We start from the raw sequence: 27,689 nt of genomic DNA, 5'->3' as shown, positions 1-27,689 counted from the left end.
ACTATAATCACCATGTTGTACATTACATCCCCAGGACTTACATCTGGAAGTTTGTATCTTTTGATGCCTTCATGCATTTCCCCCTCTCCTCATCCCTTACCCCTGGCGACCACCAATCTGTTGTATCTGAGTTCAGTTTTGTTTTTTTTTTAGATTCCATGTATTAGATCATACCGTATTTTTGACTTATTTCACTTAACATAATGCCTTCAAGATCCATCTATGTTGTCAAAAATGGCACGAGTTCCTTTTTATGGCCAAATAGAATACTATTCCAGTGTGTACAAACATACAGCCTCACACCACACACCCCACATCTTTATCCATTCATCCGCTGATGGCCACTTAGGCTGTTTCCAGGTTGTGGCTATTGTAAATAATTCTGCAATGGGCATGGGGTACAGCACACATTTCTTCAAGACAGTGCTTTTGTTTCCTCTGAATACATGCCTAGAAGTGAAATTGAGAATGACAGTTCTATTTTTATTTTTTGAGGCACCTTCATACTATTTTCCATAGTGGTTGTACCAATGTACATACCCACCATGGTGCACAAGGGTTTCCTTTTTCTCTACATCCTCACCAGCACTTCTTTTTGTCTTTTTGATGATGGCCATTCTAACATGTGTGAGGTGACACCTCATTGTGGTTTTGATTTGCATTTCCCTGATGATTAGTGATGTTGAGCACCTTTTCATGTGTCTGTTGGTTATTTGTACATCTTCTTTGAAAAAATGTCTGTTTAGTTCCTGTATCTACTTTTTAATCAGATTGTTTATTATTTACCATTGATTTGTGTAAGTTTTTATATATTTTGGATATTATGACTTATCAGATATTTGATTTTCGAACACTTCTTCCCATTCTGTAGGCTGCCTTTTTATTTTGTTGATGGTTTCTTTTGCTGTGACGAGCTTCTTGGTTTGATATAGTCCCACTTGTTTAATTTTGTGTTTGTTGGCTTTACTTTTGGTGTCAAATCCTGGGAAGAGTATTTGAACAGAAATTTCTTCAAAGAAAATATACAAATGGCCAAAAAAAGAGCATATGAAAAGATGCTCACCATCATCAGTCACCAGAGAAAAGCAAATCAAAACTACAATGAAATACCACTTCACACCTATCCTAGGATGGCGGGGGTGGGGTGGGGTGGGGGGGGTGGGGGGGGTGGGAGTCAGATAACAAGTGTTGATAAGGATATGGAAAAAAAAATGGAACCCTGGAGACTCCTAGTATAAGAGTAAAATGGTGCATCCCCTTTGGAAAACAGTCTCAAAGTTCCTTAAAATGGTAAAAAGTCACTATATGACTCAGCAATTCCACTGGTAGGAATCAGGTCCATATCCAAGAGAAGTGAAAACAGATGTCCACATAAAAACTTGTATGCAAATGTTCACAGCTTTATTCACAATTGCAAAAAGGTGGAAACCCAACTGTCCATCAACCGATGAATGGATAAACAAAATGTAGTATATCCATGTAATGGAAAGTTATTCATCAATAATAAGGATACATACTGCCACGTGAATGAAGCTTAAAAATGTTATTCCAGTAAAAGAAACTGTGTTACAAAAGGCTACATATTATGTGATTCTTTATATAAAATGTCCAAAATAGGAAAATCCAGAGAGACAGATTACTGGTCTCCAGGAAACTGGGAAAGGAAAGTGACTCCTGTTGGTATGGGGTTTCTTTCTGGAATGATGAAATGTTGTGGAATTAAGTAGTTGTGATGATTGCACAACTCTGAATATACTGAACACCCACTGCATTGTACATTTTAAGATGGTGAATTTTATAGTTTGTAAATTATATCTCAATAAAGCTGTTATAAAAGAAAATGCTTATTGCTTCCTGATCTTATATTAGATCCCCTGTATTGATGAAGTATCCAAGTTTCCAAAATGTTTGGATTGTAACTTACCTCAAATCTTATTTCCCATCTTTCATCCTCATACTTTTTATCATAATCTGTTAGTTTCTGAAATAATAAAGTATTGTTAACTAATAAACCAAATTCAACTATATAATATTTTTAAGGCACTTTCATATTTTGTCCCCACAAAAACTGGGTGCATGTCCTTGTTGGCATTCATGCAGTTATTTTGGGTTAACTATACAAAAATCTAATGTTCTGAGTAATCTTCATAGTGCAACAAGAAGAATCTTCAAGATCATGTTAAACACACGTCAATGGTAATTATAGCTACCCTTGAACAACATGAGGGTTAGGGGCATCGACCCCCCACCACACACAGTGGAAAATCCACATATAACTTTTTACTCCCTAAAAACGTAACTGTTGACCAGAAGGCTTACCAATAAAAAAAAAAACAAAACAAAACAGCTGATTAACACATATTTTATATGTTATATGTATTATATATTGTATTCTTGTTATAAAGTAAGCTAGAGAAAATGTTAAGAAAGTCATAAGGAAGAGAAGATACATTTACAGTACTGTAAAAAAGTCCACACGTAAGTGGACCCACACAGTTCAAACCTGTGTTGTTCAAGGGCCAACTGCAAAGAGTAGGAGTTCTTACCTCTTCTTTTAAATGTTCACACTGAAGAGTACAACGGGAGGGGAGGGACTTAGTAATCTTTATAAAACCAGTTTAACAGATGGAACACCTTTCATACAAACACATGAGTACAAACACACAGGAGCACACATACACACACCACACACACCCCTCTGCTCAAAAGAAAAAGCTGGCAGTGAGAATTACATGTACAAAGTAATATCACTTTTCTAAGTGTGAGAAATAGTTTTCTATATTGAACTGAACATTCAGTATTTGGTTGTGTCCTGTCATGAAAATGAGTATTTAAAAATGTAACAAGTGAACTGTAAGTCTAGAAATAAAAAATATCTTGCTATATAAAATGTTAATGTTATTATTTATGATGGATTCCCTATTGCCACTAAGTATTTATGGCATCTTGCAATGTGAAAACATATCTATGACAGGCTAATTATGTTTTTTAAAATATAAAAAACAGAAACACTGGAAAACTGAAAGGAGCTATTTCTTGAAGCTAAGCTTAAAATCCAGAAGCAAAATGGGGAAAATGTTAAAATGTCAAATAAATGGGAAAAAAAATTTATCTGGGGAGAGAATCCTTTTCTGGCAGCGAATTCTATTAAGATTTGTACGTATATGTTCAAACAGCATATATATAAAACAACGTTAGATCCTGGATGGTCTTTCCACTAGGTTTGAAGATACAGAAACATTAAATGAATCTTAATGCAATTAAAGTCTTTTTTTAGGACATTTAGGACATAAAGCATGACGTAGTGTATTGTTTCCTCAACAGATAATTTAAAAATTCTCTATATTCTCTTAACATATCAAACACAACCATGTTGAAGACTTAAAGTGTAAGGCAAAATATGACATTTTATCCAGAATCGGTTTTTCAATAATTTAGGCTCTTATAGAAAAACAGCTCACTTACTTCTTTCAATATCTCTTCAGAATGCTCAAAAGTACAGTATTTATGGTATGCCATAAAATAAGAAAGTGACATTCCATCAAAATAGAGATGAATCGATAATTTCCCCCATGGGTTTTCAGGTAATTCCTGTTTAATTTCAGTAAAGATTATTATTATAAAATAAAGTCTGCTTGAAGATTCAAATTTTATAGCAGGCAAATATGATACTAGAGTTCTGACAATCACAGTTTTACCAGTTTGACTAGTGGCTCATTTCACAAAATTTTCTTCCTGGCATTTTGGCAGGTTATAAAACAGTAATTCTACTATTCCAGTTTCTGTAAAATATATTTACATGTAAGATAGTTTGCTAGTTATTTACTAGAAAATTACATCATCTTTAAATAATACTAATAATTTACACTAAGTAGAAGGAGAAAGAAAAGGTATGTTCAGAGGTAAAGAAATGAAGTTTTGCTAAAAATCCAAAATGACAGAATCAGAAGACATCAATGACTGTCTAGAAGGAGGAGTTAGGATAATGGCTTAAACTCTTAAGTCCGCTCAGCATTATTAGGTACTGAACATGTACGTAGCTGATAGGCTGATCATTTTTCATTTATACTTGGTACCACCTTAGTCCAAACTCCTGTCTCTACTGAGTTTCTATAATTGCTTTCCAGCAGACCTCCCTGCTTCTATCTTTTCTACTCTCTAGCTTTTCTCAGTGCAGCAGAGTGAAAATACTAGAACGTTAAAGGTAGATCATGTCACTCCTTTGCCCAAGCCCTTGAGTGGCTGCCTTTGTCAGCTTGACAGCTGAAGCTTTCACAAACCTCTCCCCCACCCCCAATTCTTTTCTATCGTGCTCCTTCTGCTCCAGCCCCAGTGGCTTCTCTGCCAGTCCTTGAACACCCCAGGCATGCTCCAGCCTTGGAGCTCTCTGCACTATTCTCCAGACATCTCATGGTTGGTCCTCTCACCATTTTAGAATCTTTACTCCTATCTCATTTTTTGCAGTGTGGCCTCCCTTGACCACTGTGTTTAAAATGTTAACTTCTCCCCTGCCCCACTTTCCCCATCAGCCCTTCCTGCTTTGTTTTCTTCCTAGCACTTACCACAACCTAATATACCTTGTATTTTATGTTTTTTATTTTGTTTCCCACTGCTGAAATGGAAACTCCATGAAGGCAGACATCTGACTATTCAGTCCATTGCTGTACCTCCAGGTTGAGACTAGAGTCAGTCAGTATTTCTTAGTATATAAAGTCACAGGAGCAAGTCTGGGTAAGGTCTGTTATGGCAGTAAGGGCTGTAGGGCATGCACATTCATGGTTTCTGACAATTTAAGCAGCCTTGGGTATACTATGAATTGTTCTCCTGTGTTAAGCTAAACAGCAAAGAATTTTGATCTCTACCTTACTGCCATGATTTTCCACAAGGGCTATGAATAACCGGAGAGGGGCTCTTGGTACTAACATCAGCAACATTAAAGCTTCTGTACTGTTTTATATAAGTAGGTCTGTGGCTCTTGTTAAGTCTTTATCATCCTGTAGTCAGTCACCTTTCATACAGAGATACTTTCCTTACAGTGTTTGTATCGTTCTACTGGAATCCTCAAACATAGCTGCAGATCAATCTCATTACCTCACTGCTCAGAAACCTCCAATGGGCTCCACTTATTCACCTCTACCTCTCTTAAATCCTATCACCACCACTTCTCCTCACAAAACCTCTTTTATTCTAGCCAAACAGTTATGCTATTTCCTAATTGTACCGTGCCCGGTTCTGTTTCTTTACGCTTACTTATGAATTCTATTCCCCTGGTCAGGAGAACTTTCCCAACTTTTAAGGGCTACCTCACTTACCATCTCTAAGTTCCTATTACACTTACTCTTTTTACCAGTCACTTGGCTCTTGGCATGTCACTTTGTAGTGTGAAGTTTTTAGGTTTATATCTTACATCTAGTTGTTTCACCAACTACATAAGGTGTTTGAGCACAGGGGCTCACCTGCACCTCACACAGTGCTACGTACATGGTCACATCCTGAGAACTACTATGTATATTTATAAACATCTCCAATTCTTTGATACTGCTCCTTATTAGGTTGTTAATAAAGAATCTTTCAGATTACTGACTTTAGTGCTTATGAAAGTTCTCAGGAACTTGCTCAAAATTAGATTTAAAACAAGCCTAGAAACCAAAGTGGTAACTTTTCTATGTTAGTGAATAAGTTATATTCAAATAGGAACATTTTTCATCATTAAAATATCCCTCAAATTATGTTACCTACAACACATTATGGCCAATAAGTTAAATCAACAATATATGCCTTGAATATAAATTACCATAATGTGAATTTCCACCTGTCTCTTCGAAAGCAGTTCCTGAAGGAGTTCTATTGCATCTGGTTGCCAGACATTCCCAACCTATTTGGGATTAATAAACTCAGATTCTTTCACAGTTTCACAAAATATGACAGAGCAGAAAGCAAATGAAGTTATATAAAAGTAGCCATAAACAGGTAACGGGAGACAGTAGTATAAACTATACGAGCAGTTTTAAGAGAATATCATGGCCATATGAAACTAATAATTTGTCTGAGCTTCCTTCCCTCACTACAGTTCTCTCTTAAAGCATTTTAGGCTTTAAAAATATAAACCTACATTAAAAACAAAGCATCACAAAAATTTTTTTTAAAACACCAATATACCAATGTGGTGCTTGGATAATGCCTAAAATAGGTATTTCTTAAGGAGCAGTGATTGTCGTGGTTTTAATGTTAAGACATTCATGTGGCAAAGAATTGGGGCCTCCTGCCAAAAGCCATGGAGGAGCCTCAACTTTCCACCAATGCCACGTGAAAGCGATTTGGAGGCAGATCCTCTACCCCAGTGAACCCTTCAGATGACTGTACATATTCATGCAGTTTTACTAGGGGCTCTGAGCCAAAACCACTCAGCTAAGCTGATCCTAATCCCTGAACCACAGAAACTATATGAAAGAAAAAAAAGTTTATTGTTGATTTAGACTAAGTTTTAGCTTAATTTGTCATGCAGCAAGAGATAATTAATACACCACTTCTTTATCTGATTTCCAGCTTCAAATCTGTTGTGATTTTATTTGATGAAGAAATAACTAAATTTTAACAGTCTTACACTTACCCATCTATGAAGATATTAGGTCTCTTTACTTATTCAGATTTTTTTAAATGTTTATTTTTGAGAGAGACAGAGAGACAGAAACAGAGACAGAGCATGTGTGGGGGAGGGGCAGAGAGAGAGGGAGACACAGAATCCCAAGCAGGCTCCAGGCTTTGAGCTATCAGCACAGAGGCCAATGCGGGATTCTAACTTGTGAACTGCACAATCATGACCTGAGCTGAAGTCAGATGATTAACTGACTGAGCCACCCAGGCGCCTCTCAGATTTTTTTTTTTTTTTATCCTTCAGTTTGATTTTGTAGTTTTCTTCATAAAGGCCCTTTAGCTGTCTTAAGAAACTTATTTCTAAGTATTTTATTATTTTTGCTACAACTGAAAGGGATTGTTAATAAAAAGACAATATTTAAAATTAATCATCCTACAAATTACAATTTACTCACAGATTTGGTATTATAGAGCTGGCAAGGAATACAAAACTGGGGTATATCAGGATATAGTAAAATAGGGTAAAGGTGACATTGTGGAATCTTCTCGGTGAATCCATGATCTAAATATTGTACCTGAAACAGAACAAATAAAATTTATAATTTAAATTTACTATTAAAAACTAGGGGCCAGTAGGGACTCTTAGGTATTTAAAAAAACAGACATCCTAGAAAGAGATCAAATGGATTTGAAAATTTTCCAGAAAAAAAGAAACATTGTATTCCTTCATTCCATACAGTGTATTAAATTTCAGTCAAAAGTTTTTTTTACACATAAACCAGATTTTTTTTAACAGAGTCTTCTGAGATTCACAAATTCCTTTAGAATTTCTTTTGAAGATAATTTGTTTTGTTTTTCCTAAGTATTTTAGAAGCACTGGTTTATATTTAATAAAGGAGTATACTGGTTTGTTTTCTTGTTGAATTTTAAGAGTTCTTCACACATTTTGGATAATAGTCCTTCATAAGATGTGTCTTTTGCAAATATTTTCTCCCAGTGTGTGGCTTGTGTTCTCATTCTTTTGACATTGGCTTTCACAGGGGAAGTTTTTCATTTAAATAAAGTCCAGTTTATCCCTTATTTTATGGGTCTTCTGTACGATATCTAAAAAGTCATTACCATCCCCAAGGTCATTGAGGTTTTCTCTGCTATCTTCTAGGAATTTTATAGTTTGTGTTTTACATTTAGGTCTATGATCCATTTTGAGTGAATTTTTTTGAAGAGTGTAAAAGTCTGGGTCCAGGTCCATTTTTGTGTGTGTGGATGATCACTCGTTTCTGCAGCATTTACTGAAAAGACCATCTTTGCTTAGTTGTTTTGCCTTTGCTCCTTTGTCAAAGATTAGTTGACTATATTTTTGTGGGTCTATTTCTAGGCTATTTTGTTCCATTGCTCCATTTGTTTATTTTTATTTTTCTGCTAATACCACAATATCTCAATTACTGTGACCTTATAGTTAAATTTTGAAGTAAGGTAGCATCAGTCCTCTGATTTTGTTCTTCTCCTTTGTGTTGGCTGTTCTGGGTCTTTTGCCTCTCCCTATACACTTTAAAATAAATTTGTTGATATCCACAAAACAACCTGCTGGGATTCTGATTGGCATTGCATTGCATCTATAGATAAATCTGGGAAGAACTGACATTTTGACAATATTGAGTCTTCCTATTCATGAACTAGAATATCCCTCCATTTTGTTCTTTGATTTTGTTAATCAGTTTTGTAGTTTTCCTTGTATAGATAGATCTTGTACATATTCAGTTAGAGTTATACCTAAGTATTTTGGTTTTTTGGGTGCTAATGTAAATGGTATTGTATTCTCAGTTTCAAACTCCACTTGTTCATTGCTGGTCTATAGGAAAGTGACTGACTTTTGTATATTAACCTTGTATCCCGCAACCTTGCTATAATTGCTTAGAGTTCTAGGAATTTTCTTGTTCATTCTTTTGCATGTCATCTGTAAACAAAGTTCTTCCTTTCTAATTTATCTTTTATTTCCTTTTATCTGATTGCATTAGCTAGTACTTCTATTATGATGTTGAAAAGGAATGGTAAGGGGGAATATCTTTGCCTTGCTCCTGCTCTTAGTGAGAAAGTCATGAGGTTTTCACCATTAAGTATGATGTTAGCTGTAAGTTTTTTGTAGTTTTTTTTTTAATCAGGGTAGGAAGTTCCTCTCTATACCTATTACAGAGACTTTTTAGTATGAATAGGTATTAGATCCTCTCAAAAGCTTTCTCTGCATCTACTGATATGATCATGTGATTTTTCTTTTTCATCCTGTTGATGTGATACATTACATTAGCCAATTTTCAAATGTTGAATCAGCCTTGAACACCTGGGATAACCATTTGGTCATGATGTATATAATTACTTTTATACATTGTGGATTTGATTTTCTACTATTTGGTTGAGGATTTTTGTATCTATATTCCTGACACTGGTCAGTAGCTTTGTTTTCTTGTAATGTTGTTGTCTATTTTTGGTATTACAGTAATGCCGGCCTCATAGAATGAGTTGGGAAGTATTTCCTTTGCTTCTATCTTCTGAAAGAGATCTTAGTAAAATATCTTCCTTAAATATTTGGTAGAATTTACCAATGAAACCATCTGGGCAAGGTGCTTTCTGTTTTGGAAGGTTATGAATTACTAATTCAATTTCTTTATTAGATATAGGACTATTCAGATTTTCTATTTCTCTGTGTGGGTTTTGACAAGTTGTGTCATTTTAAGGAATTTGTTCATCTAGGCTGTCAAATTTGTGAGTATAGATCTACTCATAATATTCCTTTATTATCTTTTCATGTGCCCTCTTTCATTTCTGGTATTAGTAATTTGTGTCCTTTTTCTTGATTAGCCTGGTTGCAAGCTTAATGATTTTATTATCTTTTCAATGAAACAACTTTTAATCTCATAGATTTTCTTTCTTGATTTTGTTTTCAATTTCATTAATTTCAGCTCAAATTCTTATTTTTTTCAGCTTAACTTTGGATTTAATTTTTTCTTTTTGTAGTTTCCTCAGGTGGAAACTTAGAAAATTGATTTTAATCTTTGTTCTTTTCTAATATATGCGTTTAATGCTGTGAATTTCCTCTAAGCAATGCTTTTATTGCATCTCATAAGTTTTGATAAGTGTTTTCATTTTCATTTAGCTCAAAATATTTTTAAATTTCTCTTGAGATTTCTTCCTTGACCCATGACCTATTTTAGAAGTTTGTTGTTAAATCTCTATGTATTTTGGGATTATCGTTCTGTTACTGGTTTCTAGTTTAATTCCATTCTGGTCTGAGAGCCGACACTGATTTCTACCTCTTTAAACTTAAAGTGTGTCTTATGGCTCAGAATGTGGTATATCTTGATAAATATTCCATGTGAGCTTGAGAAGAACGTATTATTGTTCAATGAATTAGTCCAGAGATGCCAATTATATCCAGTTGATTGATGGTATTTTTGAGTTCAACTATCCTTACTGATTCTCTGCTTGCTAGACCTGTCAGTTCTGATAGAGTGTTGAAGTCCACAACTATGTTAGTGGGTATTTCTATTTCCAATTTTATTAGTTTTTGCCTCATGCAGATTTACTCTTTTGTTGTTATGCACATACATATTAGGAACTGTAATGTCTTCTTAGAGAATTGACTCCTCTGTCATTATGTAATGCCCTTCTTTATCCCTGATAACTTTCCTGCTTTGAAGTCTACTCTGAAATTATAGATATCCCTGCTTTCTTCCAATGAGTGTTGGCACAGAATATTTTTCTCTATCCACTCATTTTTTCCCACTCATCTTAAATCTATATGTATCTTATACTCAAAGTGGGTTTCTTGTAGACAACATACAGTTAATTGGTACATTTATTTGTTACTATTTTCCATTTACTGCTTTTGTTCTTTGTTCTTGTTTTCCACTATTTTTCTGCCTCGTGGTTTTAAATGAGCATTTTATATAATTGCATTTTCTTTTTCTTAGCATATCAATTATACTTTTTAAAAAGCAATTTTTAGGGGCAACTGGGTGGCTCAGTCAGTTAAGCATCTGACTTTTCATCTCAGCTCAGGTCTTGATCTCTTGGTTGTGAGTTCAAGCCCCACGTTGGGCTCCACACTGGGCATGAAGCCTACTTAAAAAAAAAGCAATTTTTAGTGGTTTCCATTTAGTTTACTATAATACTGAATTATTATCATTATTAAACATTTACACTGAATCCAAGTCTATTTTCAAAAAACATTTACCACTTTGCAGGTATCATGAATACCTTATAACAAAACAATCCTAATTCCTTTCTTCCATTCCTTGTACTATGGTTATCTATTTCACTTATATTTAAGCAAGCATACATATGCATTTGGTATATTTGTATATACGTACATAAGCATATATACTAACCACATTGTTGCTATTATTACTTTGAACTATTATGCTACATCAATTAAGAATAAGAAAACTCCAAGTTTTATCTCCACTTATTCCTTCTTCAGTTCTCTTTACTTAGATCTGAGTTTCTGACCTTTATTATTTTCCTTCTCTTTAAAGAATTTTTTGTACTATTTCTTGCAAGGCAGGTCTACTAGCAACAAGTTCAATTTTTGTTTCTCTGTGAAAGTCTTTGTTTATCACTCAGTTTTGAAGGTTAATTTCACAGTTTGGTGGGGTGTTTTTCTTAAGATTTTAAACATTTAAACCCACCTTCTTGTTGTTTGTATAGCTTCTGAGGAGAAATTGGATGTAATTCTTAATTTTTTTTAAAGTTTATTTATTTTGAGAGAGAGGGAGAATGCGCATGTGAGCAGGGAAGGGGCAGAGAAAGAGGGAAAGAGAATCCCAAGCAGGCTCACAACGTGAGCACAGAGCCCAACGTGGGGCTAAATCCCATGAACCATGAAATCATGACCTGAACTGAAATCAAGAGTCGGACGCTTAACCAGCTGAGCCACCCAGCTGCCCCTGGATCTAATTCTTTGTTTGTCTATAGGTGAGGTCCATTTTTCCTCTGGCTTTTTTCAGGATTTTTTCTTTAATTTTCTGTAATTCCAAATGATATACCCAGGTGTAGTTTAAAAAATTTTTGTTTTTGCATTTATCCTGGTTAGTGTTCTCTTAGCTCCTGGAACTGTGGTTGAGTGTCTGACATTAATTTGGGGAAAATTCTCAGTTGTAATTATTTCAAATACTTTTTCAATCCTTTCTTTCTTTTACTGGTATTCACATTATCCATATGTTATACCTTTTGTAGTTGTCCTTGGGTATTTGAATTTTTTTTTTTCAGTCTTTGTTCTCTTTTCAGTTTGGGAGGTCTCAAGATGTGTGGTGTGTGTGTATGTACACACACACACACACACACACACAATCTGTGTCCAGTCTACTAATAAGTCCATCAAATGCATTCATTTTTGTTTATGTATTTATCTCTACTTTGTCTTTTCTTAGTATTTTTCTCTCTCTGCTTACACTGTCCATGTGTTCTTGCACAGTCTACTTTATCCACAAGAACCCTTTTCATATTAATCATAGTTGTTTTAAATTCTCAGGTAATTCCAACATCTCTGTCATGTCTTGTTCTAATGTGTCTCTGTCTCTTCCAGTTGTGTTTTTTGTTTTAATATGCATTCCAATTTTTTTCTTTTTAAAAGTTAAAATTTATTAAAAAATTTTTTTAATGTTTATTTTTGAGACAGAGAGAGACAGAGTGAAAGTAGGGGAGGGGCAGAGAGAGAGGGAGAAACAGAATCTGAAACAGGCTCCAGGCTCTGAGCTGTCAGCACAGAGCCCGACGCGGGGCTCAAACCCACGAACCGTGAGATCATGACCTGAGCCGAAGTCAGACGCTTAACCGACTGAGCCACCCCGGCACCCCTTAAAAATTTTTTTAATGTTTACTTTTTAGAGAAAGAGAGAGAGCACGAGTGGGCAGAGGGCAGAGAGAGAGAGGGAGACACACAATTCGAAGCAGGCTCCAGGCTCTGAGCTGTCAAAACAGAGCCTGACATGGGGTTCGAGCCCACAAACCATGAGATCATGACCCAAGCTGAAGTGAGATGCCCAACTGACATGTCACCCAGGCGCCCTGTTAAAATTTATTTTAATTGACATATAACATTAGTTTCAGGTATACAAATAATGACTTGATATTTGTATATAATGTGAAATGATTGCCACAATAAATCTAGTTAACATCCATCGCCATAAATTTTTTTGTGTGAGAGGAAAACTTTAAGATTTACTCTTAGCAATGTTCAAATATACAATATAGTATTATTATAGTATTATTAACTATAGTCACCATGCTGTACATCCCCATGATTTATTTTATAGCTGGATGTTCGTATTTGTTGATCCTTCACCCACTTTGCACACCCCCACCCCTTCATCTCTTGGAACCACCAATCTGTTCTCTGTATCCATGAGCTTAGTATTTTTGATACTGATGGTGTTTTGTTTTTTATATTCCACAAATAAGTGAGATCATGTGGTATTTGTCCTTCTCTAACTTTATTTCACTTAGCAGAATGCCCTCAAGATCCATTCACATTGTTGCAAATGGCAAGTTTTCCTTCTTTTTTTTGTGACTGAATATTCCATTGCATGCATGTGTGCGTATGTGTGTGTTTATATATATATATATATATATATATATATATATATATATATATACACATACACACATGCATCAATAGACCACTTAGGTTGCTTCCATATCTTGGCTATTGTAAATAATGCTGCAATGAACATGGGGGTGCATATACATACATATATGTGTGTGTGTGTGTGTGTGTGTGTGTATATATATATATATATTTTTTTTTTGCATACAGCTTTTCGAGTGTTTTCATTTCCTTCAGATAAATACCCAGAAATGGACTTTCTGGATATGATAGTTCTATTTTAATTTTTTGAGGAACCTCCATACTGTTTTCCGTAGTGGTTGTACCAATTTACATTCCCAGTGCACAAGGGTTCTCTTTTGTCCACATTCTCACCAACACTTGTTATTTCTTGACTTTTTAATAACAGTCCTAACAAGTATGAAGTGATATTGTAGCTTTGAGGTGCATTTCCATAAAGATTAGTGATTTTGAGCACATTTTCATGTACATGCTGGTCATCTGTATGTCTTCTTTGGAAACATGTCTATTCAGATCCTCTACCAAATTTTCCAGATTGGTTTTTGCTATTGAGTTATATGGGTTCTTTATATATCTTGAATATTAGCACCTTATCAGATACATGATTTGCAAATATTTTCTCCCATTTGACAAGTTGCCTATTCATTTTATTGATGGTTTCCTTTGCTGTGGGAAATTTTTTAGTTTGATGTAGTCCTAGGTGTTTATTTTTGCTTTGGCAGCCTTTGATGGGTTACCAAGACCCATCATCAAGGAGTTATTGCCTGTGTTTTCTTCTAGGAGTTTTATGGTTTCAGGTCCTTATTTCAAATATTTGATCCATTTTGAGTTAATTTTTGTGTATAGCATATGATATAATCCAGTTTCATTCTTTTGCATGTTGCCGTCCAGTTTTCCCAACACCTTTGTTGAAGAGAAGGTCTTTTCCCCATTGTATATTCTTGGTTCCTTTGTCATAAATTAATTGACTACATAAGCATTCGTTTATTTCTGGGCTTTCTATTCTCTTCCACTGCGTCTGTTTTTATGCCAGTGCCATACTGTTTTGATGTACTTTTTAAAGTTAATAAGGAATGTCAATAAGTGATTTATTTTGCCCAAATGTAATGAAATTAACATATTACTATTTAATTGGGTTGGTTCGGCAATCAGCATTTAAAACAATGAAACAGAACTGAATAAGAGGTATCTGAGTACATTACAGGTAGTTAGGGTGAGTACAGTTTAATGTAATATTTTTTTTAAGATTTTATTTTTAAGAAACCTCTACACCCAATGTGGGGCTCAAACTCACAACCCCAACATCCAGAGTCACATGCTTCACCAACTGAGCCACCCACGCACCCCTAATGTATTTTTTTTTCAATATATGAAATTTATTGTCAAATTGGTTTCCATACAACACCCAGTGCTCATCCGAAAAGGTGCCCTCCCTCAATACCCATCACCCACCCTCCCCTCCCTCCCACCGCCCCATCAACCCTCAGTTTGTTCTCAGTTTTTAAGAGTCTCTTATGCTTTGGCTCTCTCCCACTCTAACCTTTTTTTTTTTTTCCTTCCCCTCCCCCATGGGTTTCTGTTAAGTTTCTCAGGATCCACATAAGAGTGAAAATATATGGTATCTGTCTTTCTCAGATATGGCTTATTTCACTTAGCATAACACTCTCCAGTTCCATCCAGGTTGCTACAAAGGGCCATATTTCATTCTTTCTCATTGCCAGTAGTATTCCTTTGTATATACAAACCACAATTTCTTTATCCATTCATCAGTTGATGGGCATTTAGGCTCTTTCCAGAATTTGACTATTGTTGAAAGTGCTGCTAAAAAACATTGGGGAACAAGTGCCCCTATGCATCAGCACTCCTGTATCCATTGGGTAAATTCCTAGCAGTGCTATTGCTAGGTCATAGGGTTGATCTATTTTTAATTTTTTGAGGAACCTCCACACTGTTTTCCAGAGCGGCTGCACCAATTTGCATTCCCACCAACAGTGCAAGAGGGTTCCCGTTTCTCCACATCCTCGCCAGCATCTACAGACTCCTGATTTGTTCATTTTAGCCACTCTGACTGGCGTGAGGTGGTATTGCTTTGTATTTCCCTGATGAGGAGCGACGTTGAACATCTTTTCATGTGCCTGTCGGCCATCCGGATGTCTTCTTTAGAGAAGTGTCTATTCATGTTTTCTGCCCATTTCTTCACTGGGTTATTTGTTTTTCGGGTGTGGAGTTTGGTGAGCTCTTCATAGGTTTTGGATACTAGCCCTTTGTCCGATATGTCATTTGCAAATATCTTTTCCCATTCCGTTGGTTGCCTTTTAGTTTTGTTGGTTGTTTCCTTTGCTGTGCAGAAGCTTTTTATCTTCATGAGGTCGCAGTAGTTCGTTTTTGCTTTTAATTCCCTTGCCTTTGGGGATGTGTCAAGTAAGAAATTTCTACGACTGAGGTCAGAGAGGTCTTCTCCTGCCTTCTCCTCTAAGGTTTTGATGGTTTCCTGTCTCACATCCAGGTCCTTTATCCATTTTGAGTTTATTTTTGTGAATGGTGTGAGAAAGTGGTCTAGTTTCAACCTTCTGCATGTTGCTGTCCAGTTCTCCCAGCACCATTTGTTAAAGAGACTGTCTTTTTCCCATTGGATGTTCTTTCCTGCTTTGTCAAAGATTAGTTGGCCGTACGTTTGTGGGTCTAGTTCTGGGGTTTCTATTCTATTCCATTGGTCTATGTGTCTGTTTTTGTGCCAATACCATGTTGTCTTGATGACTACAGCTTTGTAGTCAAGGCTAAAGTCTGGGATTGTGATGCCTCCTGCTTTGGTCTTCTTCAAAATTACTTTGGCTATTTGGGGCCTTTTGTGGTTCCATATGAATTTTAGGATTGCTTGTTCTAGTTTCGAGAGGAATGCTGGTGCAATTTTGATTGGGATTGCATTGAATGTGTAGATAGCTTTGGGTAGTATTGACATTTTGACAATATTTATTCTTCCAATCCATGAGCAGGGAATGTTTTTCCATTGCTTTATATCTTCTTCAATTTCTTTCATAAGCTTTCTACAGTTTTCAGCATACAGATCTTTTACATCTTTGGTTAGATTTATCCCTAGGTATTTTATGCTTCTTGCTGCAATTGTGAATGGGATCAGTTTCTTTATTTGTCTTTCTGTTGCTTCATTATTAGTGTATAAGAATGCAACGGATTTCTGTACATTGATTTTGTATCCTGCAACTTTCCTGAATTCATGTATCAGTTCTAGCATACTTTTGGTGGAGTCTATCGGATTTTCCATGTATAATATCATGTCATCTGCAAAAAGTGAAAGCTTAACTTCATCTTTGCCAATTTTGATGCCTTTGATTTCCTTTTGTTGTCTGATTGCTGATGCTAGAACTTCCAACACTATGTTAAACAACAGCGGTGAGAGTGGACATCCCTGTCATGTTCCTGATCTCAGGGAAAAAGCTCTCAGTTTTTCCCCATTGAGGATGATGTTAGCTGTGAGCTTTTCATAAATGGCTTTTATGATCTTTAAGTATGTTCCTTCTATCCCGACTTTCTCAAGGGGTTTTATTAAGAAAGGTTGCTGAATTTTGTCAAAGGCCTTTTCTGCATTAACAGGATCATATGGTTCTTATCGTTTCTTTTATTAATGTGATGTATCATGTTGATTGATTTGTGAATGTTGAACCAGCCCTGCATCCCAGGAATGAATCCCACTTGATCATGGTGAATAATTCTTTTTATATGCTGTTGAATTCGATTTGCTAGTATCTTGTTGAGAATTTTTGCATCCATATTCACCAGGGATATTGGCCTGTAGTTCTCTTTTTTTGCTGGGTCTCTGTCTGGTTTAGGAATCAAAGTAATGCTGGCTTCATAGGAGGAGTCTGGAAGTTTTCCTTACCTGTCTATTTTTTGGAACAGTTTGAGAAGGATAGGTATTATTTCTGCTTTAAATGTCTGGTAGAATGCCCCAGGGAAGCCATCTGGTCCTGGACTCTTATTTGTTGGCAGGTTTTTGATAACTGATTCAATTTCTTCACTGGTTATGGGTCTGTTCAAGTTTTCTGTTTCTTCCTGTTTGAGTTTTGGAAGTGGGTGGGTGCTTAGGAATTTGTCCACTTCTTCCAGGTTGTCCAGTTTGTTGGCATGTAACTTTTCATAGTGTTCCCTGATAATTGCTTGTATCTCTGAGGGATTGGTTGTAATAATTCCATTTTCATTCATGATTTTATCTATTTGGGTCATCTCCCTTTTCTTTTTGAGAAGCCTGGCTAGAGGTCTATCAATTTTGTTTATTGTTTCAAAAAACCAACTCTTGGTTTCATTGATCTGCTCTATAGTTTTGTTTATTTCTGCTCTGATCTTTATTATTGCTCTTATTCCGCTGGATTTGGGGTGTCTTTGCTGTTCTGCTTCTAGTTCCTTTAGGTGTGCTGTTAGATTTTGTACTTGGGGTTTTGCTTGTTTCTTGAGATAGGCCTGGATTGCAATGTATTTTCCTCTCAGGACTGCCTTTGCTGCATCCCAAAGCGTATGGATTGTTGTATTTTCATTTTCATTTGTTTCCATATATTTTTAAATTTCTTCTCGGATTGCCTGGTTGACCCATTCATTCTTTAGTAGGGTGTTCTTTAACCTCCATGCTTTTGGAGGTTTTCCAGACTTTTTCCTGTAATTGATTTCAAGTTTCATAGCATTGTGGTCTGAAAGTGTTCCTGGTGTGATCTCAATTCTTTTATACTTATGAAGGGCTGTTTTGTGACCCAGTATGTGATCTATCTTGGAGACTGTTCCATGTGCACTTGAGAAGAAAGTATATTCTGTTGCTTTGGGATGCAGAGTTCTAAATCTATCTGTCACGTCCATCTGATCCAATGTATCATTCAGGGCCCTTGTTTCTTTATTGATCCTGTGTCTAGATGATCTATCCATTGTTGTAAGTGGGATGTTAAAGTCCCCTGCAATTGCCACATTCTTATCCAATAAGGTTGCTTATGTTTGTGAGTAGTTGTTTTATATATTTGGGGGCTTCCGTATTCGGCACATAGACATTTATAATTGTTAGCTCTTCCTGATGGATACTCCCTGTAATTATTTTATAGTGCCCTTCTTCATCTCTTGTTACAGCCTTTAATTTAAAGTCTAGTTTGTCTGATACAAGTATGGCTACTCCAGCTTTCTTTTGACTTCCAATGGCATGATAAATAGTTCTCCATCCCCTCCCTTTCAATCTGAAGGTGTCCTCAGGTCTAAAATGAGTCTCTTGTAGACAGAAAATAGATGGGTCTTGTTTTTTTTATCCATTCTGATACTCTGTCTTTTGGTTGGCACATTTAGTCCATTTACGTTCAATATTATAGAAAGATATGGGTTTAGAATTGTTGTGATGTCTGTAGGTTTCATGCTTGTAGCGATGTCTCTGGTACTTTGTCTCACAGGATCCCCCTTTGGATCTCTTGTAGGGCTGGTTTAGTGGTGACGAATTCCTTCAGTTTTTGTCTGTTTGGGAAGACCTTTATCTCTCCCTCTATTCTAAAAAATTTTTTTTCAACATTTATTTATTTTTGGGACAGAGAGAGACAGAGCATGAACGGGGGAAGGGCAGAGAGAGAGGGAGACACAGAATCGGAAACAGGCTCCAGGCTCTGAGCCATCAGCCGAGATCCCGACGCGGGGCTCGAACTCACGGACCGCGAGATCGTGACCTGGCTGAAGTCGGACGCTTAACCGACTGCACCATCCAGGCGCCCCTCTCCCTCTATTCTAAATGACAGACTTGCTGGTAAAGGATTCTCGGCTGCATATTTTTTCTGTTCATCACATTGAAGATTTCCTGCCATTCCTTTCTGGCCTGCCAAGTTTCAGTAGAGAGATCTGTCACGAGTCTTATCGGTCTCCCTTTATATATTACAGCACGTTTATCCCTAGCTGCTTTCAGAATTTTCTCTTTATCCTTGTATTTTGCCTGTATGACTATGATATGTCATACAGAAGATTGATTCAAGGTATGTCTGAAGGGAGTTCTCTGTGCCTCTTGGATTTCAATGCCTTTTTCCTTCCCCAGATCTGGGAAGTTCTCAGCTATTATTTCTTCAAGTACACCTTCAGCACCTTTCCCTCTCTCTTCCTCCTTTGGAAGACCAATTATGCGTAGATTATTTCTCTTTAGTGCATCACTCAGTTCTCTAATTTTCCCCTCATACTCCTGGATTTTTTTATCTTTTTCTCAGCTTCCTCGTTTTCCATAATTTTATCTTCTAGTTCACCTATTCTCTCCTCTGCCTCTTCAATCTGAGCCATGGTTGTCTCCATTTTATTTCGCAGTTCATTTATAGCATTTTTCAGCTCCTCCTGACTGTTCCTTAGTCCCTTGATCTCTGTAGTAATAGATTCTCTGCTACCCTCTATACTGTTTTCAAGCCCAGTGATTAATTTTATGACTATTATTCTAAATTCACTTTGTTATATTTAAATCCTTTTTGATCAGTTCATTAGCTGTTATTTCCTGGAAATTCTTTTTGGGGGAATTCTTCCGTTTTGTCATTTTGTATAGTCCTTGGAGTGGTGCGGAACTGCAGGGCACTTCCCCTGTGCTGTCTTGAATAACTTGTGTTGGTGGGTGGGGCCACAGTCAGACCTGATGTCTGCCCCCAGCCCACTGCTGGGGCCACAGTCGGACTGGTTTGTGCCTTCTCTTCCCCTCTCCTAGGGGCGGGATTCACTGTGGGGTGGCGTGGCCTGTCTGGGCTACTTGCACACTGCCAGGCATCTGGTGCTGGGGATCTGGTGTATTAGCTGGGGTGGATTGGCAAGGTGCACAGGGGCAGCAGGGGCAGGCCTAGCTCGCTTATCCTTTGGAGATCCGCTTCGGGAAGGGCCCTGCGGCACCGGGAGGGAGTCAGGCCCACCGCCAGAGGAACGGATCCGCAGAAGCATAGCGTTGGGTGTTTGCATGGTGCAAGCAAGTTCCCTGGCAGGAACTGGTTCCCTTTGGGATTTTGGCTGGGGGATGGGGCTGGCGAATGCCTTTGTTCCCCCCAAGCTGAGCTCTGTCGTCCAGGGCTCAACAACTCTCCCTCCCATTGTCCTCCAGCCTTCCCGCTCTCCGAGCAGAGCTGTTAACTTATAACCTTCCAGATGTTAAGTCCCGCTTGCTGTCGGAACACACTCAGTCTGGCCCTTCCCCTTTTGCAAGCCAGACTCGGGGCCTCTGCTTGGCTGGCCGGCCGCCCCTCCGCCCCGGCTCCCTCCCGCCAGTCTGTGGAGCGTGCACCAGCTCTCTGCCCTTCCTACCCTCTTCTGTGGGCCTCTCGTCTGTGCTTGGCTCCAGAGAATCTGTTCTGCTAGTCTTCTGGCAAATTTCTGGGTTATTTAGGCAGGTGTAGGGGGAATCTGAGTGATCAGCAGTACTCGGTGAGCCCAGCGTCCTCCTATGTCGCCATCTTCCCCTAACCCCCTGTAATTATTTCTTAAAGCAGACCACAGGATAAACTTTAAAGATATCAGGTTAAGGAATGAAAAATTTATTGTGTATACTTGAAATGTAAAATGACCTTAAGAAAAAATAAAAAGTAATTATTAAAATACCAAAGTATAATACAAATTTAAAACAGAGATCTTAGTGTGAGAAAAATCAATGTTCACCACCATCCTATTTAGATTCCATACACGTAAAGTTCACGTGTCATGACAACAATGCAAGTTTGTTTATTTATTTTTTTCTGTGGGAGAGAGAGACAGAGACAGAGCATGAGAGGCAGAGAGGGAGACACAGAATCGAAGCAGGCTCCAGGCTCTGAGCTGTCAGCACAGAGCCTGACGTGTGGCTCAAAATCACAAACCGTGAGATCATGACGTGGGCTGAAGTTGGACGCTTAACCAAATGAACCACCCAGGTGTCCTGATTTTTAGTTTACTTTTATATTAAGAAAGAAAAAGGGTTATCTGAACAATTCAAATGTATGTGAAAGTGGACCTATTTGCATTTAAACACATGAGTCTTTAAGTATCCATATGCTCAAATACTGAAAATTTGAAACCATTTCACTTTTATTAAAATGATTTAAAGCTTATAGTCCAGCAGAAAAAGCACACGACTCAGATTGGAAATTTAGCAATCAGATGCATAGGTATGAATGCCAGCATCACTACTCACTGATATGCTGACCTTGGGCTTGTCACTGGATCTAAATATCAATTTTCTTATTAGTAAAATGTGAATAATCTATTCGATAGTTGGAAATGAATTATAAAACATGAATGCACACATGTGAAAGAAGCTTAAAAACCTGAAGTGCTTTGTAATTGTTAGGTATCATCATCAAATATGTAATAAAAGTCTTGTGCAAGTAGAAACAAAAGACTTTTCTCTTTAATTTTTCCTCCCCCCCCCCCCCCAAGAATGCGGTTTTTCAAAATATGCAGTTCTCTCTGAAGATTTTGCATGAAACTCAAGTACTACCTCAGTATTCTGGAAAGATAAACTGTTACTGTGAAAGGGTAAATTAGCTGGGCTGTAAACAAATTTGCTAACGAAATATCTAACATATTGGAAAACAAGCTGCCTTACTTGTTTGTGTACGAACAGGGCTGCCAATTACAAGTAAGTGGTACCATTAAGGCACCAAAAGCCAAATCTCTATCTGGAAATATTTTTTGATTATTCAAGTTAATAAATATACTTTGAAGTAAAAATTCTTATTCATTCATTCATTCATTCATTCATTTATTTTTGAGAAAGCACACACATGTGTGCATGTGCAAGTCGGGGAAAGGCAAAGAGAGAATCCCAAGCAGGCTCCATGCTGTCAGCACAGAGCCTGATGTGGGGCTGGATCTCACAAAATCATGACCCAAGCTGAAATCAAGAGTCGATGCTTAACCAGCTGAGCCACCCAGGCCCCTATTTAAGTTCTCTCTACATCCAACATGGGGCTCAAACTTATGACCCCAAGATTAAGAGTCACACACTCTGACTCAGCCAGGTGCCCTGGAAATAAAAATTCTTATTATGAATAAATGTATAATGTATCTGGTCTTCCTACAAGACTGAACTCATTAATACATGTTTTAATCAAACTTTCATGTATTTATACTCTAAAGATCACTTAACATTATAACATTTAGCCTTAAAGTAGTCACAAAAGTATACCAGACTCACCTTAATACTGCCGCCAACAACTTCCATTACCTTGCCTCGATACCACATAGTATCTGATCCTCTTACTGCACAGGCTTCTCCCTTTTTCCAGAAATAAGGCTCCAAAAGACCAAGGCATTTTAAATTACTTTGAATTTCATTCATCATTTTTGTTAGCTCAAATTCTGAAGAAATTATTAAAAATAGAAAGCATTTAGGAAGAATTTTCTCCCATTTTCAATATGAAATCATCAATAACCTTTAATAATCTCATCACCGGGATAATAGTATAAGGATCTACTAGAGCTTTAATAAAAATATAACTCCTTCAGTAGCTTCCATACGTTTCAAAACATGGAACTAACAGCATGTAAATAATTATTCTGATCTCTGGTTATAAATGTAAGCATTATTTTGGGAATAAAGCATGGTTAAAAGCTCTAAACACATTAACAGATAGCCTAATATAAAAGAACTACCATGTTAAGATAATGTCATTTTACCAGCATACTTAAGTAAAGTAGAACACAAGTCAGGTGTTACTTGATGCTTAGATAGACACAACATAATTCTGGGATATAAAATTAAAATTCTAATGTTGCTATTTGCTGCTAATTGGCTCATCATTTCCACAGTAAATACATATCCCCATAACTGATACCACTGAAGGCAAAGTATGGGGGCAACTGCCACATCAGTTCTACCACTTTAGTTGTGCGATCTTGTTTCTTTACCTCCATGAGCCTCAATTTAATCTGTAAACCTGGTATGACAGAACCTGTCTCCATTATCAGTATTGCGGGGGATTAAATGTAAAACATCTAGCACATTGCCTGACAACGTTGACAGTCAACCAGCTTTAGCTATGACTATTCACTTCTAGAATAGCAAATTGCACAGATTTGTTTTGTGTTTGAATTAGAAAAACAGGGTTTAGGAGGTCAACAAATGAGACAAAAATTTCAACAAATGCATAGCCATCATACCCCTATCCATAGCTGGAATTATGGAGCTAATGGACTTAAATACCCATGAGTGCTAGAGCTGCTGTTAGTTACAAGGTATGCTGGATGCACCCAGGTTGTAGTAAGGAAACATTTATACATAAGCCTAAAGAGATAGCAGGAAGGAGATGAATATTCTCAAAGGGCTCCCAATCTCCAGTCATTCGTTGTGGTTTCTTTCCTCATTCTACAGAATATGAACTTTTGTATTCTTTTCTCTTGGAGAGCTCCCAAACTTGCATAAGTGCCAGGTCCTACAAACCTGGAACCAGCTCCATGTTTTTCTTATGCCCAGTGTCTATCCCTGATGTCTCAACAAATGATTTTTATGTGAAAAGCACTTTGCAGGAGTTATTTTCACAAAAAACCTGTGAAAATGAGGTTAAACCTTGCCCAAGGTATTTCAATCTGTGTATACTTCATAGAGAACTGGGCTGCTAGCTACTACTTTTAGTGATTAATCAATCCCACATAACATAAAAGATATTACCTGACAACTTAGGTACTACAAATATAGTTCCATCATCGCCAATGCAGCTGACTGTTGCCTCAAATACTTTCATGTTAGGAATAGCTGGTGGTTTGTAGCATCCAGTGGTTCTTGGTTCTGGAACTTTCTGCTTAAATTCAGATACCTTGTGTTCACTGATAACATCAGCAGCTTTTTTGTCAGGGTCAAAGTTAGTCTTAATATACTTTGTAACCATTGAATCTTCTTGTTCTGGGGGGATTTCCAAAGACTTCTCAGATGAATGGCTGTTATTTAATTTTTTAATTCTGTAACATCCAAAAAATAATATATCTAAACATGAGCAAATAAAAACATTCTTTGGAAAACGATATAAAGAGAGTCCTTCAAATATACTAGAAATTTAAAGAAAATATTTGTTCTAGTCTAGGATACATTAGTCTAATTTGTTACATAAAAAAGAGCATAATTTAAGTTATAATAAAAATTGTTTTAAATTATAAATCAGCTTGAGAAAAAAGTAATATAATTTCACTTAAGTGTTTTAAATTACTGTCTCATATTTACATGTTATTCTGTCTTAAAATCTCAAAGTATATTACAAGTATTGTACAATTAACTAGATCTTAAAGGGAAATACAGCATCTTCAGGCTGATTCTAATTTAGTCCACAGACAGAACATACACACATTCTATCAAAATAATACAAATAATAAGTCCCTTAAAAATAATTCAGCACTACTGAGATAGTGTCAGTGGTAATAAGCTATAACTCATAATTATTTTACTTCCTGTCATTCCCTTCCAGTTAAAAAAATGTACGCCTACTATAAAAAAAAAACCTATAGGAAATATTGTTTATTTTCATAGAATTGTAGGTTTTTGTTTCTTCTACTTTCTTGTATTTTCTTTAAAAAAAAAAAGGAGATAAGCACTTGTGAGACAGCTACATAATTCTTCAACTAACATCGTTCCCACTTGGACTTCAGCCTTGAGACAGCTGATAGTTTTAGTGCCGTAAAAGCAGTAAAGAACATCACGGTGGTACTTGTTAGCAGTATTAACTTGCCTAGCACTTTCCACTTTAGCATTCTTTTACCAAGGAATTGCTTTAGCCTAAAGCCAGTGAACCCGAAAAGAGACACATGCAGGGTATCTTTACGCAGAGCCTTGCTGTATGCCAGTACACGCTACCATGCTTACCTAACTACTTCATGCCCCATTTTATTTTTGATTTCTCATTCTCCTACCATTACATCAGGACTGGGGTCCTGGCCCAAATAAGTTAATTTATAATAGTGCAAGATAAAAAAAGAGATCTGGCCACGTATGGTACAAAGTGGCTACTTGGAACATGTGTTTGCATTTCTAATAGGCCTTGTATCTAGAAGGCAAGAAATAAAAAGCAGCAGCTAGGGCTATAGCAATATCCTCATCCTTTGCCTCTTGTACCAATGGTACCTTAAACCACAAACTTAGTACCTGAAAGGTCTTTAAATTTAAATATTGTTCAATTACTTTTCTGCTATCCATTCGTGTTTCACATAAACACATTTTGGTATGTACCTACCACAATTTCCAACATAAAGCTTCAACATTTCTGTCTAAGCAAATGATGGCAAAGGGCTCAGATATGGTACCCAGTATGTAATTCTCTTTTCCTTTGGTTTAGAGTGTAAATGCCAAAGCAAAACGGAAAACATAAAAACAGAAATGTCAGTAGGGATTTAAAGATGTAAGAGCTAATGAGCCTGAATAAAAAAATAAGCAATCCTGAATGAATTTATTTCTGAGCTGGCTTCTCAAGGTTAAGTTTGTAAATCATTAGGAGCAAACAAGATGAAATTCAGGTTTGAAAGCACACAGATATAAGGATTTACACAGGCAAGTAAGAAGCCTTCATTATAAACTGGTGTTAAAAAAAAAAGTACATACCTCCTTTCTCTCAAAGCCAAACCCTTTTTAATCAAATATTTAGAAACATCGACACGCTCTCCTTTCTCATCTCTGCAGAAAATTTTCACAGGTAATGGCCATGTTGTATTGTTTTCCTGCAGTGATTTAAGAAAACAGTAAATATGAAATACTAAAAGGAAACCTTATAAACAACATACTTCTCACAGGCATTTCCTCCACATTTATTCAAGTCAGAAAAATAAATTTCCAACCTAGTAAAGTTATTTTGGTACCTGACTCTATCAGAGAGAAAATAACATGGAAGAGAGTCAAGTGGGACAGATAGTCGGTTTGTGAAATGTGTCAGGAAGACCTCACTGTCTTATCTTGTTTTAAAGTTTATTTATTTTGAGAAAGACACTGAGTAAGCAGGTGTGCATGAGTGGGGGAGAGGCAGAGAGGGAGGGACAGAGAAGAGACAGAGACAGAGAGCAGGTTCTGCAACATCAGCGCAGAGCCCAAAGCAGGGTTCAAACCCACGAACTGCGAGATCATGACCTCAGTCAAAGTTGGACGCTCAACTGACTGAACCACCCAGGCACCCCAGGAAGACTTCACTGTCAAGGTGAAACATGGGTGTATCTGTCAGGGGAGGCAGACTGCAAACTTTTGTTTCAGCCCAGAACAGGCTGGGGGAACATAAGTTACAAATTTGTCTATCTTCCTAAACCGTTTGCAAATTACAGAACTGAAATGTATTTTCCCAGGTGTGCTGTGTTTGTGTGTGTCAAGAAAGGAAAGTGCTGCAAGGCTTATATACTCTGCTTCACATGGAATTAGGGAAATAGAGAAAGTACACACAGAAAAAGTAACACGGAAAAATTACCTAAGAAAATTCTAATCATTAACACAATAAAAGGTATCCCATTGGAATAAAAGTAAAGAAAGAATACTTTTAAGGGTTCTGAAAAAATATATCCCTCTTCTCAAACCTATACTTACACAAACACCCATTTTTATGCATACAATCAATATGATTTCACTAGAAGACTAACTCTTCAGTTTGTAAAGTATAGCAAAAGGCTTTAGAAATGCTCTCTAGCATGTTTTTTGACATGCAAATTATCAACTCAAGATTATTACTTTAGAAATGTTTTGATTAATTCATATAATCATCTATGGGGTATCTATAATAAACAGGTGTTATAACTTGAAACAAGACCAAAAATGCTGTCAAAAAATCCAAATAGTTTGCTGTTATTTTCTCAACAATAAATTGTAGAAAACATCATTGTAACTGTTTAGCCCACTACACACCTGTAAGATTATGGTTGCTACAGCTCCAGTCAGGTACAATGAAAGACAGTCACAAGCTGTAGCTGTCCACTTGTCACTCCCACCAGTTGGTCTAAAACAATAAAAACAGACAACTTGTTTTATAACAAATAGCGTAAGATACAGAAATATAAAAGAACCACTATATGTATATATTCATATATATATGAACAAACTTCATATGTAGTGAGAAATCAATTAAAGCATGGCTTCCGTTATTTTCATAATTTTCTTCTGTTTTCATAGACTTTTGCTTATTCCTCTCTATTCTACTTAGGGATCATATCATATGCTAACATGTATATCTGTTCTGCAGCTACACTGAGAACCCTTAAAAAGGTAATGTTTTATGTACTTTTTTTTTTTTACCTATTATGTACATTTCATACATGCTGAGTAGACTATAAACTCTTGAGAGTGGGGATAACGTATTATGTGTTATGTCCATCATCATATCCCTAATGCCTAGGATAGTGCCTGGCACACAGAAAGCACTTTAAAACTATTTAATGGAAATTTAAAAAGAACAATCCCTTTGCAATAATGATTCCACTGCCCAAACATTTTTGAAAGCTTTTTTCTGGAATTTAAATCTAATATGAATTGCTACCCATGAATATTAGCCTCAATAATTTATGG

At 36.7% G+C, this 27,689-nt stretch overlaps 1 protein-coding gene across 2 annotated transcripts in view; it reads right to left on the bottom strand.

Moving 5' to 3' along the window:
• The window catches only part of RNF17 (ring finger protein 17), a 112,709-nt gene that overhangs the window by 15,235 nt on the left and 69,785 nt on the right, over positions 1–27,689 (bottom strand). Inside the window, exons 24-31 of one of the 2 annotated variants that reach the window (XM_015077771.3) lie at positions 27,033–27,123; positions 25,755–25,870; positions 23,841–24,127; positions 22,368–22,531; positions 7,050–7,169; positions 5,795–5,875; positions 3,466–3,591; positions 1,925–1,981 (exon numbers count right to left, since the gene is read on the bottom strand). In XM_015077771.3, the coding sequence (XP_014933257.3) occupies positions 1,925–1,981; positions 3,466–3,591; positions 5,795–5,875; positions 7,050–7,169; positions 22,368–22,531; positions 23,841–24,127; positions 25,755–25,870; positions 27,033–27,123 (1,042 nt within the window). The remainder of the gene's footprint in view (positions 1–1,924; positions 1,982–3,465; positions 3,592–5,794; positions 5,876–7,049; positions 7,170–22,367; positions 22,532–23,840; positions 24,128–25,754; positions 25,871–27,032; positions 27,124–27,689) is intronic. The other variant, XM_053203629.1, reaches the window with a different exon arrangement.

This window comes from Acinonyx jubatus, chromosome A1 (genome assembly GCF_027475565.1).
Source record: "Acinonyx jubatus isolate Ajub_Pintada_27869175 chromosome A1, VMU_Ajub_asm_v1.0, whole genome shotgun sequence".
Lineage (NCBI taxonomy): Eukaryota > Metazoa > Chordata > Mammalia > Carnivora > Felidae > Acinonyx > Acinonyx jubatus.
Note: the sequence above shows the minus strand (reverse complement) of the source record. Positions and strands in the feature narration are given on the sequence as shown.